Source organism: Grampus griseus, assembly GCF_964374135.1.
Source record: "Grampus griseus genome assembly, chromosome: 2".
NCBI lineage: Eukaryota > Metazoa > Chordata > Mammalia > Artiodactyla > Delphinidae > Grampus > Grampus griseus.
This window is the reverse complement of record NC_139018.1, coordinates 114707102-114723055: the sequence shown is the minus strand read 5'-3', so window position 1 is coordinate 114723055 and position 15954 is coordinate 114707102. Positions and strand designations below refer to the sequence as shown.

The following is a 15954-nucleotide window of genomic DNA, read 5'->3' as shown; positions in this document are numbered from 1 at the left end:
ATCTTCTCTGTTACTTGAAATGTATTAGCTGGAAGTGTGTCTCCTCTCATTGAACTCTTTTGATGCTTTTTGTTTTATATGACATTGATGTGTCAGGTACCATATGCTGCCTTGAATTGTAATTAAGTTGTGTACATACCACATCTTCTCTGTTGGAGTATGGGGTCTGAGAAGACAGTCTTTTATGTTATTGAATAATCAAGGAGAACTTTCACTGAGCTAGGTGCATAGTAGGCATTCAATAAATCTGCATTAAATGAATGAATAAAAGCCCTTGCATGTCCATTTACCATCCCAAAAGTTTGTGAAATGGGAACAATTTGATTTATACACAAAGTGTACATGGTTGCAAAAGCCATGCTAAGACAGAGTGTATAAAAAATACTTTAGGGGCTTCCCTGGTGGCGCAGTGGTTGAGAGTCTGCCTGCCGATGCAGGGGACACGGTTTCGTTCCCCGGTCTGGGAAGATCCCACATGCTGCAGAGCGGCTGGGCCCGTGAGCCATGGCCACTAAGCCTGCGCGTCCGGAGCCTGTGCTCCGCAACGAGAGAGGCCACAACAGTGAGAGGCCTGCGTACCGCAAAAAAAACCAAAAAAAACCCCAAAAAAACACTTTAGGATATTGCTGCATGAGCTCTGGATTTGTGCTGTCTTCCCAGCACAGAGTTTTATCTATGGTCTTGATCAGTTTACAGGCTGATTGTTCTAGGTAGTTAAAATGGCTTCTCAGGCATCTGATCATGGACTGAATACTCACTTGTCACATGGGGGCAATCTGTAATTACTACAACTAATGTTAATAGTTTGATTAGTACTTGTTTATAAAATACTTTCACAGAAATCATCTTTTTACTCTCAGTACCTTTGTGAGGTGAATAATGTCCACTCTGTAAATGAAACCAAGGCTCAGGTTAATTGACTTGCCCAAAGTTATATATGGTATTAAGTAGTGGGGGGGAATGTTAACCCAGGTCTTCTACCATGGCTGATCTTATTTTTATTATACTATATAGTCTTAGCTCTAGAGTCAGGCTATCAGTTTAAGTGCAGGATCCAAGAACAGATTCTACCTTAGGCACAAGGCTGGGAGGTAGGAGAGTAACTGGAAAAGAAGTTCAGATTATTTCCTACATCTGGGTCCGGGCTTCCAAAAGATAAGTAGAATCTCTCTCTCCTCAGATCATGAAATATGCAGAGCAGAGGATTCCAACATTGAACGAGTACTGCGTGGTGTGTGATGAGCAGCATGTCTTCCAGAATGGGTCCATGCTCAAGGTATATGCCTCTATTTCGTAACCCTCTTTCTTGCACCCTTAGCTGAGGCCCCTTACTTCCTCATCTCTCCATTTTTCCTTTCTTCCTGGATCTATGGTAAAGGTAGAATTCTGTCCACACTCCTTGAGACTCTAGAAATAATTGTTTTTCTCAGAAAGCAAATCTCAGCAGTCCTATTTGAAAAGATGAGGATATGTGAATATCAATCTAGAGTTGTCTGAGGTCAGGCACCCCTCTTGCACTATGATACCTTCTTATTGGACACCTCCTGCCATCACCATCTCTAATATGTCCATTCAGCCAGCCGTCTGTACTCGTGAACTGTGCGTTTTCTCCTTCTACACCTTGGGAGTCATGTCCGGAGCTGCAGAGGAGGTGGCCACTGGAGCAGAGGTATGGGGGAGGGAAAAGCTGCTGGGGAATTGGGATCAAGAAAGGCTGGGGAACACAGCAGTTTCACTGCTTGGAATTTAATCTCCAGAAATGCTTTTCTGTGTAAGGATGTTCACTATAGTATAAAAAACCCCACTATAGTGGGTTTTTAAAATATTTTACTTATTTACTTTTTGGCTGCGCCACGTGGCTTACAGGATCTTAGTTCCCCGATCAGGATTTGAACCTGTGCCCTGGGCAGTGAAAGCGCAGAGTCCTAACCACTGGACCTACAGGGAATTCCCTAGTATTGTTCATAATAGTTTAAAAAAAAAGTGGATACAAGCCCCTCTGTACAGGGTCCAGTTAAAGAATGATGGTATGTCCTTTGCAGTAGAAATTTTTGGATAGAAAATTATAGCATATATAAAAAAGAAAACACAACAGTATGTATAAAGAATTCTTTTTTTTTTATTGCCTATATAATAAAATAACAGTTTCTGTAGGGAAAACATCTGGAAGAATATACATCAAACTTAGCAGTAGTTACCTGTGAGGAGTGAGATTTGGGGGCAAGGGGATGATTTTCCTCTTTTTTTAATCACCCTTTTAAACATTGTTCTTGAATTTTTATAATGAGGTTATATTTTCTAATGAAAAAATCATAAACATTTGTCTTTTTTTAATTTTATTAAAATATAGTTGATTTATAATGTGTTAATTTCTGCTTTAGAGCAAAGTGATTCAGTTATACATATATATACATCCATTTTCATAATTCTTTTCCATTATGGTTTATCAGAGGATATTGAATATAGTTTCCTGTGCTATACAGTAGGACCTTGTTGTTTATTCATTCCATATATAATAGTTCGCATCTGCTAATCCCAAGCTCCAAATCCATCCCTCTTCCACACCTCATATTTGCTTTTTTTTTTTTTCCATATTTGCTTTTAAAAAGAGAAATGCTGGGCTTCCCTGGTGGCGCAGTGGTTGAGAGTCTGCCTGCCGATGCAGGGGACACGGGTTCGTGCCCCGGTCCGGGAAGATCCCACGTGCCGCGGAGCTCCTAGGCCCGTGAGCTGTGGCCGCTGGGCCTGCGCGTCCGGAGCCTGTGCTCCGCAACGGGAGAGGCCCGCGTACCGCAAAAAAAAAAAAAAGAGAAATACTGAGAACCTCCAGAAGGTAGACCTATGCTGGGTACTGTGTGACTCCCAGCACTGGGAAATCATTTAGCTTTTGCCCCCTTTCTCTCCTTTCTCTTAAGGTGGTGGATCTGCTGGTGGCCATGTGTAGGGCAGCTTTGGAGTCCCCTAGAAAGAGCATCATCTTTGAGCCTTATCCCTCTGTGGTGGACCCCACTGATCCCAAGACTCTGGCCTTTAATCCTAAGGTATAGTTGCTTGGGAAGAAAATCAGGACTCAGGAACAGAGGTGTTAAAAGACAGTGGAAGACTTTGGGCTGTCATTCCAACAGCTTGGAATAAGGGGACAGAAGAAATGGAGCACTTGTTTCTTGGGAACTCTTGCTTTAGCCGTTTTAGTGAATAAATAACTAAACATAACTAATACTATAAGATAAATAATAACTTCTGAGTTTCTCAGAAGAAGAGGAGAACGATTAATATTAGTTACGTTATGATAGGGAATAATACAGACTTTGGAGCCAGACAGACGTTGATTCCATTTGAGGTTCTGCTCCTCCCTAGCTGAATGGTGTTAGGCAAATCACTTAACCTTTCTGAACCTCAATTTCCTTATCTGTAAAAAAGAGATAATATCTACTGTTATAAAAATGGGAGATAATATATATAAAATATTGTATAAGTTAGGGTTCTCTAGAGAAACAGAACCAATAGTAGATATTTAGAGAAAGAAATTTATTGTAAGAAATTGGCTCATGTGATTATGAAGGCTGAGAAGTACCAGGATCTGTAGTGGGCAAGCTGGAGATTCAGGAGAGCTGATGGTGTAAGTTCCAATCCAAAATCCAGCAGGCTTGAGATCTAAGAAGAGCTGATTTTTCAGTTCCAGTCTGAAAGTAGGAAAAGACCAATATCCCAGCTCCAGGCAGTCAGGCTGGAGAAGTTCACTCTTACTCAGCTGTTTTGTTCTATTCAGGCCTTCAGCTGATTAGATGAGTCCCACCTGAATAGGGATGGCAGTCTCCTTTACTCAATCTGCTATTCAAAGGTTAATCTCCTCTAGAAACCCATTCACAGCCACACCCAGACACACCCATGGCCCAAATTGACACAATTGATGATTGACAAAATTAACCATCACAAGTACCCAGCACAGTGCTTCACTATTACTCTCATTGCTATGTATCAGGCACTATACCAGGTTCTTTACATACGTTATTTAATCTTCAGGTCATCTCTCTGAGGGTAGTGGGAATTTTTATCATCACTTACATACAGGGATACTGAGGTTCTAAGAGGTTAAGTAACTTACCCTATTACTCTCAGCTGGTAAAAAAAGAACTAGCATGTGATTCTAGAACTTTCTGACATTAAATCTGTGTTCTTTCCATGACATACTATGCTGTTTCCCTGGGGCCTAGAATTATTTTGTACATCTGGCCCATCCTTTTCATCATGTCTTACTCTCCTCCACTTTTGTTCATCTGGTTCTTCTCTTCCCATTGATTCTCCACAGAAGAAGAATTATGAGCGACTTCAGAAAGCTCTGGATAGTGTGATGTCCATCCGGGAGATGACCCAGGTATTCTACCCTCTGCCTGTCCCCTGCCTGCCCACTCAAGTGCCCTGTTCTGTTTGAAATTCATGCAAGTGGAGTGAAGATATAGAGATGCTACTCAAATCCCTCACTGTATTCTCTTTAGTTTTCCCTCTTTAGCCTTCTCAGTCTTTGTTCTCTGTTTTGTTAGCTCTGTTATTCCTATTTCTCACTCCTTATGTATCTCTCAACCTTTACCTTTGCTGCTAGTTCCTTCACAAGTTGTTCCTATTTAATGTTTTTTCCATAATTCTTAGGGCATTAGAGAAGTGAGGGAAAGACCTCTGTCCAGGGTTGGGAGGGTGAGGAGGGGGGCTTGGAGGTAAGGAACTAGACCCAGGGGCCTACATCTTCTATCCTTCTAGGGGTGGGGCAGCCACATGGAGCAGTGACCATCCTTTGACTCAAGGCTGTCTCTCACCAGACTTCCCCACCCCTCGTCTGCAATCTCTGCATGAATAGACATTCATTTGTACTCACATTTACAGGTGGGCCTCTTCTCAGCAAATCCTATATATCACAGTTCAGATTAACACATAACATACACCCAGGAGGGATGATTTACTTGTCAGAAGGACTGTTATGTTTTATGTAAAGTTTTACCACAGGATTCCTTAGCCTAATCTTTCTGGGACATTGATTTTATTTATTTATTTATTTTGATTTATAATCAACTTTTTAGGGCTGTAGGAATTGCATAAAATGAGGGAGACCCACCTGCATGTTGTTTTGTAAGCATTTTCGGTCATTTTCATATTTATTTATGAGTCTTCCCAACCTGACTGGGGTCCTTGAGGGTGGGAAGCCCATCTCCTCTTGGTTTGGTATGGTCTTCAGTGCCTACCTTGCCCTGGGCCCTGATAGTCTGTGGAAAGTGGGAGGGCTCCCATCTCTCCTGGGAGATAACCTTACGGCCATTGTCTTACAGGGCTCATATCTGGAAATCAAGAAGCAGATGGACAAGCTGGATCCCCTGGCCCATCCTCTTCTGCAGTGGTATGAGTAGAATGGTTCATCCTTTGGCGGGTGGGGGAATGGGGCATAGTATCAAACATGGAGCCTACACCTTCTCTTAGAGGTGGTTTCAGCATCCTTCCCAAGGTTATAGATATTATGGCTGCTCTTTCTTGGGTTTTACTGATACACCTGCCCTTGACAGGAACTCGGATCCTACAAAGAGCCCACAAATTCTAATGTGATGTCTCAAGTTCTCTTCAGGTGTTTCTTGTTTCCCAATAGGTTTTTGAGTGCTGCTTGCATGTCGGAATTAACACTTCATTTCAGTTAGGGTTTCTATGCATGCAGAGAAGTCTGTCTCCCTCTTCTATGCCCTTTCCATATCTCAAGCCCTTCCTTGTTGATGTTGACTGTCCAGAGCCTTGAAGCACTATTATTACTCCCTTCTCCTAGCAAAGGTTCTGACCTTTCTCTACTTCCCTCCACCCCTTGCCCTCCCTCCCTGATCTTGATTTCTGTTCTCTTGATTTCTCTTCTCTTTTCCTGACATAGCTTTCCCCTTCTAGCTTACTTCCTTCTGTCTAGTCAGCCTTTGACATTAGTACTTTCTCAATGCAACATGCTCCCTCTTAGTATGAGGAATGACCAGGTATAGAGCATCCAGGATGGCATCACAGGTACATGAGTGAAGCACAAAAGAAAAAAACCATGTCCACTATAAGAGATAATACTCCCTTGCTGAGCCCTCAACAGTTTATGCCTTTGTTCTCTCCTGTCCTCTAAGTTCAGCCTACATATGGCCCAGTCTGTCCCCAAATCCTCAGGAAGTTTGTTCTAGTTTCTTCTGGTTTTTTTCTGCAGCTCAAACAATAACTTTCCATTCCCCTCATCTCTGAGAGCCTTCAGCCTTCCTTTGAGCTCAGGCAGGATGGCTCCTGAGCCCCAGTTCTAAGTTTCTAAATCCCAAGTGTAAGTTGTCACCATTCTAATACAGACCCTACCTTTCTAACATTTTTTGGTAGCTGACCTCTTGTGCTGACCTTTTGTTCTATCCTTTTCTCTCCCTAGATGTAGCAGCCCACCTCCCACTTCTCTCTTTCTTTCATCCATTGTGTTTACCCAGTAACTTGCTGGTCCCTGGTCAGTAACTTTGCTTTTACATTTTTATACACAAACATTACCACCCACAGGAATATCCAGATAGTGTCCTGGACTCAAACAGCCCTGGAATCCTTGCTTGTTCTCCCAGGGGCAGAGCAAGGCTGCTGCTTTGTTCAGGATGGCCTAACCACACACTTATTCTACCTTTTTGTTTTTTCTCTGTTTTGTCCTAGGATCATCTCTAGTAACAGGTCACACATTGTCAAACTACCTCTCAGCAGGGTAAGTGACCATTCTCCCTCTAAACACTAAATTTCTGGTGAGGGGCAGGGAGGGGCTCCAAACCAGCTAACTGAATTGGTCCTAGACCTGCCTGGTTGGGCTTGTCTCAGTAGTCTTTGGGCCTACACATATTTCATTTCTTTGGGGTCAGTGCAAGCCTAGTTTGCTCCCTTCCCTCCCTGATCTCCATTTCTGCTCTGTTTTCCTGACCCCACCCCCACCCTGGGCAGCAGCTGAAGTTCATGCACACCTCACACCAGTTCCTCCTGCTGAGCAGCCCTCCCGCCAAGGAGGCTCGGTTCCGGACCGCCAAGAAGCTCTATGGCAGCACCTTTGCCTTCCAGTGAGGAGTGGGGCGGGGCTGGGGATGGGTGCTGGATAAGGCAGAAATAATGTAGAGGGGTGGGAAGGCAAGTTCACTTGAGGCATATGAGTTTGTGTTATCTATGTCCATCAACCAATCAGTCAACAGATACTACATGCTATTGTGGTAGGTGCTGTAGAGGATAAAGATACATAAGATATGGTCTTTACTCTCAAGCTACTTGTGATGTAGTTGAGGAGAAATGACTTTTACATATAAAAATATGTGGTTGAAGGAACAGATTATAGCAGGGATAGATTTGAAAGCTACTTTGAAGGAAATCAGCAATTTATGCCCAGTTGTGAGAGGAGAGAGAGAAAAAGAGAGATTAAAGGTCACTTAAAGGGAGTTGGTGGTACCCTTTCCTTAAAAGAGATGTGAACTCATTACTGGAAGCCATATTTGGGATCAGTGATAATCGTGTTGAGTTTGAGATGAATTTGTTTAATTTGAGATATCAGGATAATAGGCAAATGAAAATATTGAACCAGCAGTTGAGGATTTAGGATGGGACTGTTTGAAGCATGGAAGAGAAAAGGAGACTGTATATTAAAATGTAAGGGTTAGCCACACACACACACATCTTGCATGCCTGTGACTATATCCATGTGCATATCCATTGCTAGGTTTATTTGTGTCCATCTTCATGTCCTGTGAGTGTGAGAATGGGTGGGAGTGGCAGTCTTGGAAGTGCTCCTGGGAACCTCATTCCATGAGGAGACATATATTCTACCCTGCCTTACAGTGGGTCCCACATTGAGAACTGGCATTCGATCCTGCGCAATGGGCTGGTCAATGCATCCTACACCAAACTGCAGGTGAGGCTGTGCCCCTTTTCCCTTTCTCTCCACTCCCCTCCCTGCCCCACTCAGTTTTGAAGTCTTCTCTAGAGTACTCAACTGTTTTTGCCTCAGTGTCCTCAAACCTAGCCTCCCGTGAGGCTTCGCTAGGGAGGAAGTTGAAACTATGTGTATAGAATGAACGTGGCTGTTGTATTTTGACCCTAGCCTGTGTTTTTTGGTGTTTTTAGGAATGGGCATATAGCTGTAGGTAGAAATAATAAATTGCTGATTGCAGCCACTGTGATAAATTAACTTGTTAGAGCTTTTCAATATATGTGACTATTCATTCAGATAGTTGATATAGGAGACATTTCTTTGCCCTGCAAGACTCCAAGGAATAGTTATTGTTCCTCCTCCTGACTGCCTGTTCTGCATTCCTTTTTGGAGGGTGGGGATCTGCATATATACCAAGGCCTAGGGACAGGAGCATGTCTTCTGAGGAACTGACTCAGTGGCTCTGCCACTCCTCACTCTCCAAGGCATCAATATCTACTATTTCACAGGCAAAGGGGTTAACTTGCATCCACTTTTCAGCCAATCAGCTTTTCAAGAGTAGGTGCCTAAAGTTATCTGAGCGAGTGAGAAGATTAAATGGAGGGACAGAGGGCTGGATAAGCCTTGTGGCTGCCTAATACACAGCCATGGGTGGGCCCAGGCTCATATTGCTCATCCTGGTGTTTCCCTGCAAGCTGCATGGAGCAGCCTATGGCAAAGGCATCTACCTGAGCCCCATCTCCAGTATTTCCTTTGGATACTCAGGTAAGAAATAATCTTTGGTTACATTGACTCTATTTACATTGCATCCATTTTGTGAATACATAATCCTATGCTGTCTCCTCTTCCATCATGGACACTTGGTCTGTGTCAGCTCTCTCCCCAATCATGGATACATAATCTTTCTCTGTTTTCTCTCATTAGGAATTTAGATTCTTCGCAAGTTGAGGCAAACTATCTCCCTTTCTCTTAGGTATCCTCTTCTCCATAGGGATCGTTTTATTCATTGTGGGGCCTTGGTCCTGGGAGTGGGTTAAGGAATAACTGGGAAATGAAACTAGGCTCTTCGGAGAACACATTTTTGGTGTTGGCATTAGCCTGTCATTATAGATTGTGTGTGTGCACACCACGTGCATGCGAGTTTATATATGAATGCACTTGAAGGCTTGAGCCCCTTCCACTGGCTTACATTTCTGAAGACATTGTTCTCCTCCTTGTCAACCACCTTTTAAAATTTAAACTATGTATAATCATACACTATTATATTAGTCACGTTGAATGCAAGAGGAAGCATTTTATTCCAAAGATAAGGCATAAACAATGTCCAGATTCTAGTCAGGAGATGAGTTCAGCTGCATCCAGCTCAGAAAATGAATCTGACTTAGCTCTCTCATTGTTTCAAGTTTATGTCGGAGTCCCTTTTCAGTCTTCTTTTGTTCTTGTTCTGTATAGTCTCTATATAAAAGTGAGCCACCATATAGTTGCATGTCTACCATATGAAGGGGCCAGTGCTAGATTTTTATAAATTACTATTTAGTATTCTCCATTAATTGTAACTGTTATAAAGATAACACTTAGTTCCAGAATAACAGAACTAGAAAAGTCTCTAACGACGGAATAAACCAAACGAAGTAGAAGAAAGGAGTTAATATAGGTAAGAACCAAAATCAGTGAAATAAAAACAGGTACAATAGATAGGCTCAAAAAAGCCAAAAGATGATTCTTTTAAAGAACTAACAAAACAGATAAACCTGGCTAGATTGATTAAGAAGAAAAAGAGCACAATTAAATAATATTATGAATGAAAAAGGGAACATAACTATAGATAGAGCAAAATTTTAAAAGCTAATAAAATTCTGTCAACTTTATGCCAGTGATTTGAAGACTTTGTCAAAATTGATAAATTCCTAGAAAAATATAACTTAACAAAACTGATTCAAGAAGAAATAGAAAGCCTGAATAGCTCTAAAATTGTAAAATACATTGAAATAGTAGTTTCAAATTTGCCACAACAAAACAAAACAAAGAACTTACCAAACCCAGATAATTTTTTTTTAAACATCTTTATTGGAGTATAATTGCTTTACAATGGTGTGTTAGTTTCTGCTAAACCCAGATAATTTTACAAGTGAGTCTTAAGTCACACTTTCAAAGAACAAATTATCCCAGTCTTAAACAAAATCACCCAGAGAATAGAAAAAGATGGAATTACAAATCATAAAAGATTGGTAAATTTGACTTTATTAAAACAAAAAGCTTCTGTTCGTCAGAAGACACCTTAAGAAAGTGAAAACGCAAGTTACAAACCAGAAGACATATGTAACACACACAACTATAAAAGATTAGTAATAAAGATGCATTATAAAAATTCTTACAAATTAGAAAAAGACAACCCAATAAAAAAAAAGGCAAACAGCATGAACAGGCATCTCACTGAAGAAATGACCAAAAAATATGAGCAGCTGCTCATCCTCTGTTAATCAAGGAAGTAAAAGCAAGACCGTAATCACTTACCATGTACCATCTACGAGGATTGGCAAAAATCAAAAAATCTGATAATACCTCTGATTGTACCAGAGGTTGCAGATAAGCAGGATCTGGTTTATCACTTACGGGAATATAAATTGGTACGACCACTTTGGAAAACATTTGGTGTTAAATTTCATAAAGCTGAGAAATTTTATCCCTGTGACCCAGCATTTTCATTTCTGCATATGTGCACCCAAAGGTGTGTACATGAATGTTCAGAGTAATATTGTTTGCAACAGCAAATCTTAGAAACAACCCAAGTGCTCATCATCAGGAGAATGGATAAATACATTTTAATATATTCTTACAATGGATTATTATTCATCAATGAAAATGAACCAACAGTGGCATTCAGCAACATGGAAAAAATGTTGAGTAAATAATAGTTGAGTAAAAAAATAAAAGGCAAGCCCAGAGGACTACTGTATGATGCCTTTTTTATGTTGCTCAAAAATTAAAATTAGGACTTACCTGGTGGTGCAGTGGTTAAGAATCCGCCTGCCAATGCAGGGGACATGGGTTCGAGCCCTGGTCCGGGACGATCCCACATGCCGCGGAGCAGCTAAGCCTGTGCACTACAGCTACTGAGCCTGCACTCTAGAGCCCACAAGCCACAACTACTGAGCCCATGAGCCACAACTACTGAAGCCTGTGCATTTAGAGCTTGTGCTCTGCAACAAGGAAGCCACCGCAATGAGAAGCCCACACACCACAATGAAGACCCAATGCAGGCAAAAAATAGATAATTAATTAATTTAAAAAATTAAAATTATTTAGCTACGTGCGTGTGCATGATAAAACTAAAGAAAAAAATAACTCAAATTTTGGGATAGTGGATACCTCCCAAGTGGAGGCAGATAGTTGGGATAGAGTTAGGAGCACTTAGATGTAAGTCACTGTTAATGTTTTAGTTCTTGGATTTCGTTCTTAGGTCTGTAGGTATTCATTGTCCTATTAAATAAATGATAGTGTGTTGTGAACCAAAGGTTATGATTAATCCAAGAAGGGTAAGGGCCCAGTGAATATATATTTATTGAATGTGTGAATGAATCTTATTCTTTGTGCCTGGGGTCCACAGTCAGGGTGGGATCAGGGTACTCTTTTGGCTTTGTCTAGGTTCCACAATTTTTATCTTTGTCCCAGCCTGAGCCTCCCTCTAATTGAGCTCTAATTCTAAGTAGTGAGATTCTCCTGGCTTTTACTGCCCACAAAATTCTTTCTTCTTGTCTGTTTTCTCCCTGTTCTCTCCCTCTCTCCTCTCCCATTGGCCTTTGTTTATTACTGAGTGCCTGAATACCTTTAGTTATTAGATGGAGCCAGGAATCTCTACTGACTTCTTAACTTTCTTCTTCATGTACTGATAACGTAAAAACATCATATGGCACCATCCTTCTCCCTCCAAAGGTCGACTTGATTATAGATACAAAATACCTTATGCTTTTACTACTGGAATTACAGGTCATCTTGTCCAGTCTCTTATTACTTTACAGGTAAGAAAGTAGATAACACAGAAAAGTTAAATGACTTTCTTAGGGTCACACAGATCTAAGTAGCAGAGTTAGGACTGGAATCCAGTTTTCCTAACTTCTAGGCCAGTGTTCTTATCATTATATTGGACTCACAGGGTAGGCTTTGCTTGAATGACTGAGTCTGAGAGCCCCATAGATATGTGAGAGTCTCTGATACTGGGTGAGATGTGTGTAAATGTCCAAGTTATTTTAGTTAACTCCAGCATTTGGCCAACTCTGTCTTCTTTGTATGTTTCCTTCCACCCCTTTCTGCTCTGGTTTTCTCTATTTTTCCTCAGGGTATCTGTAGCCTAGTGACATTGGGTGCCCTCTGGGGGTCATTGTAAATAGAGAGCATTCATTTGACTAGCGGAGCCCCTAATGACTTGGCCATAGTGAGCAGGTTAAAATGAGGGACAGTGGGAAAGGAGATGGTAAACTCGATCTTTGTGTTTAGTCGTGTTTAGAAGCTTCTTACAAGTGTATACTCTGGACACAAAGCAGATTATTCTGGCCTCCAGGTTCTCAGGGTGTCTGGTCTCAGGGAAACTGACAGAAGATGATTGGGTCATTATGGTCAGGACAGTGTGCAACAGGATTGGGATGGGACAAGATTTGGATTATATCATAAGGGCCATCTCTAAGACCAGCCATAGAAATCAGATTGTTCTCTCTTAACGTCTGGGATAGAACCTAAATGGGAATTTCACTCAGAACCGTGCACTGAAATACCCAGGCTGAGAAAGTCATCATGTTTGGATGCAGAGCTAAACCTAGTTAAGGCTAATGGAGAAGTTGTAAACAGAGGGGTGGTGGGTGTCCTGTAGGAGAAAGAAATTGGCAATTCAAGTCTTGAGGCTCTCATTGCCCTAAATTTTGTTCAGGCAGTAAATCTGTCATGGGGCTTCAGTGTGAGTGCATGATGAATTGACAGCCTGAGCAGTGAAGAATGTCAGTCCAGTGGTTATCATCCCTACTTCTATACCGTGGCTATCACAAAACCAAGACTTGCAGCAGTGTGGAGTTAGTAATAATAGAAAGTTCCAGGGTGGACTGGTGAGATAAGTGCCCTGCTTATGGCCTGCAATGATAGCATCATTTCCCATCTTCATCCGTCTCCCTGTTGGGTCTCATGGTCTCATACACAGACTCATCCCTGACTGTGATAAGGCTGGGCCTGTGATAAAGCTGAATACAGAGACTGAAGTCCTAATCATAGGCCAGAAAGAGTTGGGAATAGAGGCACACAAGCACTGTTGCACATCTAAGTAGGAAGAATCCAGAATGAATCTATAAATGTTATAAACAGGGCTATTCAGTGAGGGGTAAAGATGGCGGAGGATTTATGAATTTAGATAGGGTGAAAATGAGTGAATTGGCACCTCTCCCTCAAGTCTGGGAGGACTTTCTGAAGGAAGCAGGACTCTTCAAGGTAGTTGCCGTTGTGGTTACCTGTGGAAAATTATTCATCACTTAACTGCTCTGCTTTCTCCCTTTTCTCTGAATGACCCTGGTCAGAGCTTTTTATGTAACTTTGAACTAGAGCAGATCTGACTTGCTCTGCTTGCTTCCTCTCCACTCATTTCACTCAGCCTGGCATTTGACCCGAGGTGTTGATGTCACCACTCTCCTAGGCCCCTCATTCCTGACTCATTTCTTGTGTTACTCCCTGTCTTAGAACCCTTCGGTGATTCCCAGATGTTCTCAGGATAAACTCCATTTGCTTTAACATGGCCTATTAGGCCTGCTTGATCTTATCCTACCTTATCTCTTCCACATCATCTCTCACCACTTCTCTGCCGTCAACTAAGCTGGTACAAACTAAGGCACACTGCTTTGTCTTTCCTCCAGGCCTTTTAATATCCTATTATCTCTGCCTAGAATACTTCTTCCCTCTTCATTTAGCTAACTCTTCCTAATCCTGTAGTTCTCAGCATAGCTGTCACCAGGAAGCCTTCTTCAAACCCCGAGGCTAGGTTAGTTCTCCTCTGGCTCACACAGTGCTCTATATTCTCCCCATCATAACCCTTACCATGCTCTGTTGTAATTATTTGTTCCTTTCCTGTAATCTCCATCAGACTAAATTCTGTGACGGCAGATACGCTGTTTGCTTTATTCACTGCTGTATCACCAAGCGTCTCTAGCTCAGTGCCTGGCACATAGTAGGCACTCGGTAAATATTTGACTAAGGAATGGGTGAATGAACTGGTTTGTTTTTCTGTGACAGGAATGGGAAAAGGACAGCACAGGATGCCCTCCAAGGACGAGCTGGTCCAGAGATATAACAGAATGAATACCATCCCCCAGGTATTATTAGTTGCCGTTGCTCCACTGAGGCAGGACCCTTCCCCTGGGATAAGTTTAGGCTACAGAGATGGATGGGGAAACAATGGTGGTGGTGGAGGTGGTGGTGGTGGGTGATTTAAAGATCATTTGAAGGAATCAGATATGTTCTAAGATGAACACATTACTAGAGTCATCTGTGGCCTCAGTCATAAGTATGAAAGCAGAGACTGAGTTTAAATCCAGTGACATGAAAACGTAAAGAGGGAAGCCTGGACTCATCCAGATTGATTATGGAAAGCAAAAATTTCAGGGGGGTGGCTGGATATCCCAATCCCCATCCCCAACCATTACCAGCTAACTAGCCTCTCTAGGGAAAGCTATAACCATCTACCTGGCTCTGCTCTCCTTTTCCAGACCCGATCCATTCAGTCAAGGTTCCTGCAGAGTCGGAATCTAAACTGTATAGCACTTTGTGAAGGTAGGTATCTCACCCAGTCCCTGTTTTTCTGGGTCCCCAACCTTTATTTCTGGTGCAACTTGGGCACATGATCCAGCCAAGGTTGATGTTGAAGCATCATATCTTCCCTTCCCTGCCTGGACTCTCTGACCCAAGCATTATATGTATAACTTCTGGCCCTTCTCTTCCCAGTGATTACATCTAAGGACCTCCAGAAGCATGGGAACATCTGGGTGTGCCCTGTGTCCGACCATGTCTGCACACGGTTCTTCTTTGTGTAAGTCTAGGAGGGTTCCTTGGGAATTACTTGGAGGAGTGAGGGTGAGAGCATAATGATATGTGACTACTGGGAAAGTCTGTTTCTGTTATCGGAGACTTGTCTCTGGCTACCTGAGTGGAGCTGGCACTGGGACTTTCCCCTTGGAGGATAGGGATGGGTATAGATAAAGGTCTGTTGAGAGGAAACCAGATAAGCTGAATCTCTTCCACCCTAAAGAGTTTCAAGAAAGGGTTTTGACTTCTTGGATGGGATGGCCACACCTCCAAATGCAGTTCCATTGGTTGACATTACTCTGGTATTGTTCTCTCTCTTATGCTCACACTTGCCCTATCTTTGGCAGATATGAGGATGGTCAGGTGGGCGATGCCAACATTAATACTCAGGACCCCAAGATACAGAAGGAAATCATGCGTGTGATCGGAACTCAGGTTTACACAAACTGAGGGGGCCCCAGCCCTCGTACCACCCCCGTTCCCCCAGGATCCACCTGCCCTCATAAAAGGGCTCAGGAGCAGCAACCGAGGCTGCCCTGAGGAATCAAGAGGCCATTACCAAGGGGCAGGAAAAGGACAGAAGAGGCGGCCTTCATGGTGGAGACTGACCCAGGAACCACTCCACATTTGGATGGCCCAGACTGACTCCCTACCCGATTTTCCCAGTTGACTTCACCCTGTTTGTAAATAAAACAATAAAATGGAAGGTGCTGTGGATTGGATATGATCACTGTGGTCTGACTAACCTTGGCCCAGCACCTGCCCCAAGCCCCCCAATGCGGGTGGGGGTGGGGAGAGTGGAATATCATGAGGGTTGGGACTATTTATGTTGGATGGAGTCAAAGCTAAGTCCATCTAGTATAGTATACTACAGATCTGTCAACATTTTAATCAACGGATTAGATAAAGGAAACTTATGCAGATGACACAAACTGAGAAGGATATAGAATACCACTGGTGACTCTTCTTCA

At 42.4% G+C, this 15954-nt stretch overlaps 1 protein-coding gene across 8 annotated transcripts in view; it reads left to right on the top strand.

Annotated features, from left to right (window-relative positions):
- Nucleotides 1-15684, top strand: part of PARP6 (poly(ADP-ribose) polymerase family member 6) — a 28201-nt gene extending 12517 nt beyond the window's left edge. For 5 of the 8 annotated variants that reach the window (XR_014296412.1, XR_014296413.1, XR_014296414.1 and 2 more), the window contains 11 exons: nucleotides 1181-1276; nucleotides 1577-1669; nucleotides 2916-3041; nucleotides 4310-4375; nucleotides 5319-5386; nucleotides 6682-6730; nucleotides 6961-7073; nucleotides 7840-7912; nucleotides 14195-14274; nucleotides 14668-14731; nucleotides 14903-14975. Coding sequence is in view for 1 of the 8 variants with exons in the window: in XM_082649208.1 (XP_082505334.1) it covers nucleotides 1181-1276; nucleotides 1577-1669; nucleotides 2916-3041; nucleotides 4310-4375; nucleotides 5319-5386; nucleotides 6682-6730; nucleotides 6961-7073; nucleotides 7840-7912; nucleotides 8626-8695; nucleotides 14195-14274; nucleotides 14668-14731; nucleotides 14903-14987; nucleotides 15331-15433 (1086 nt within the window). In the remaining 7 variants the exon portion in view is untranslated. Of the gene's footprint in view, nucleotides 1-1180; nucleotides 1277-1576; nucleotides 1670-2915; nucleotides 3042-4309; nucleotides 4376-5318; nucleotides 5387-6681; nucleotides 6731-6960; nucleotides 7074-7839; nucleotides 7913-8625; nucleotides 8696-14194; nucleotides 14275-14667; nucleotides 14732-14902; nucleotides 14988-15330 lie in introns of those variants that run through there. The other 3 variants (XR_014296415.1, XR_014296417.1, XM_082649208.1) reach the window with 2 other exon arrangements.
- Nucleotides 15685-15954: the final 270 nt, after the last annotated feature.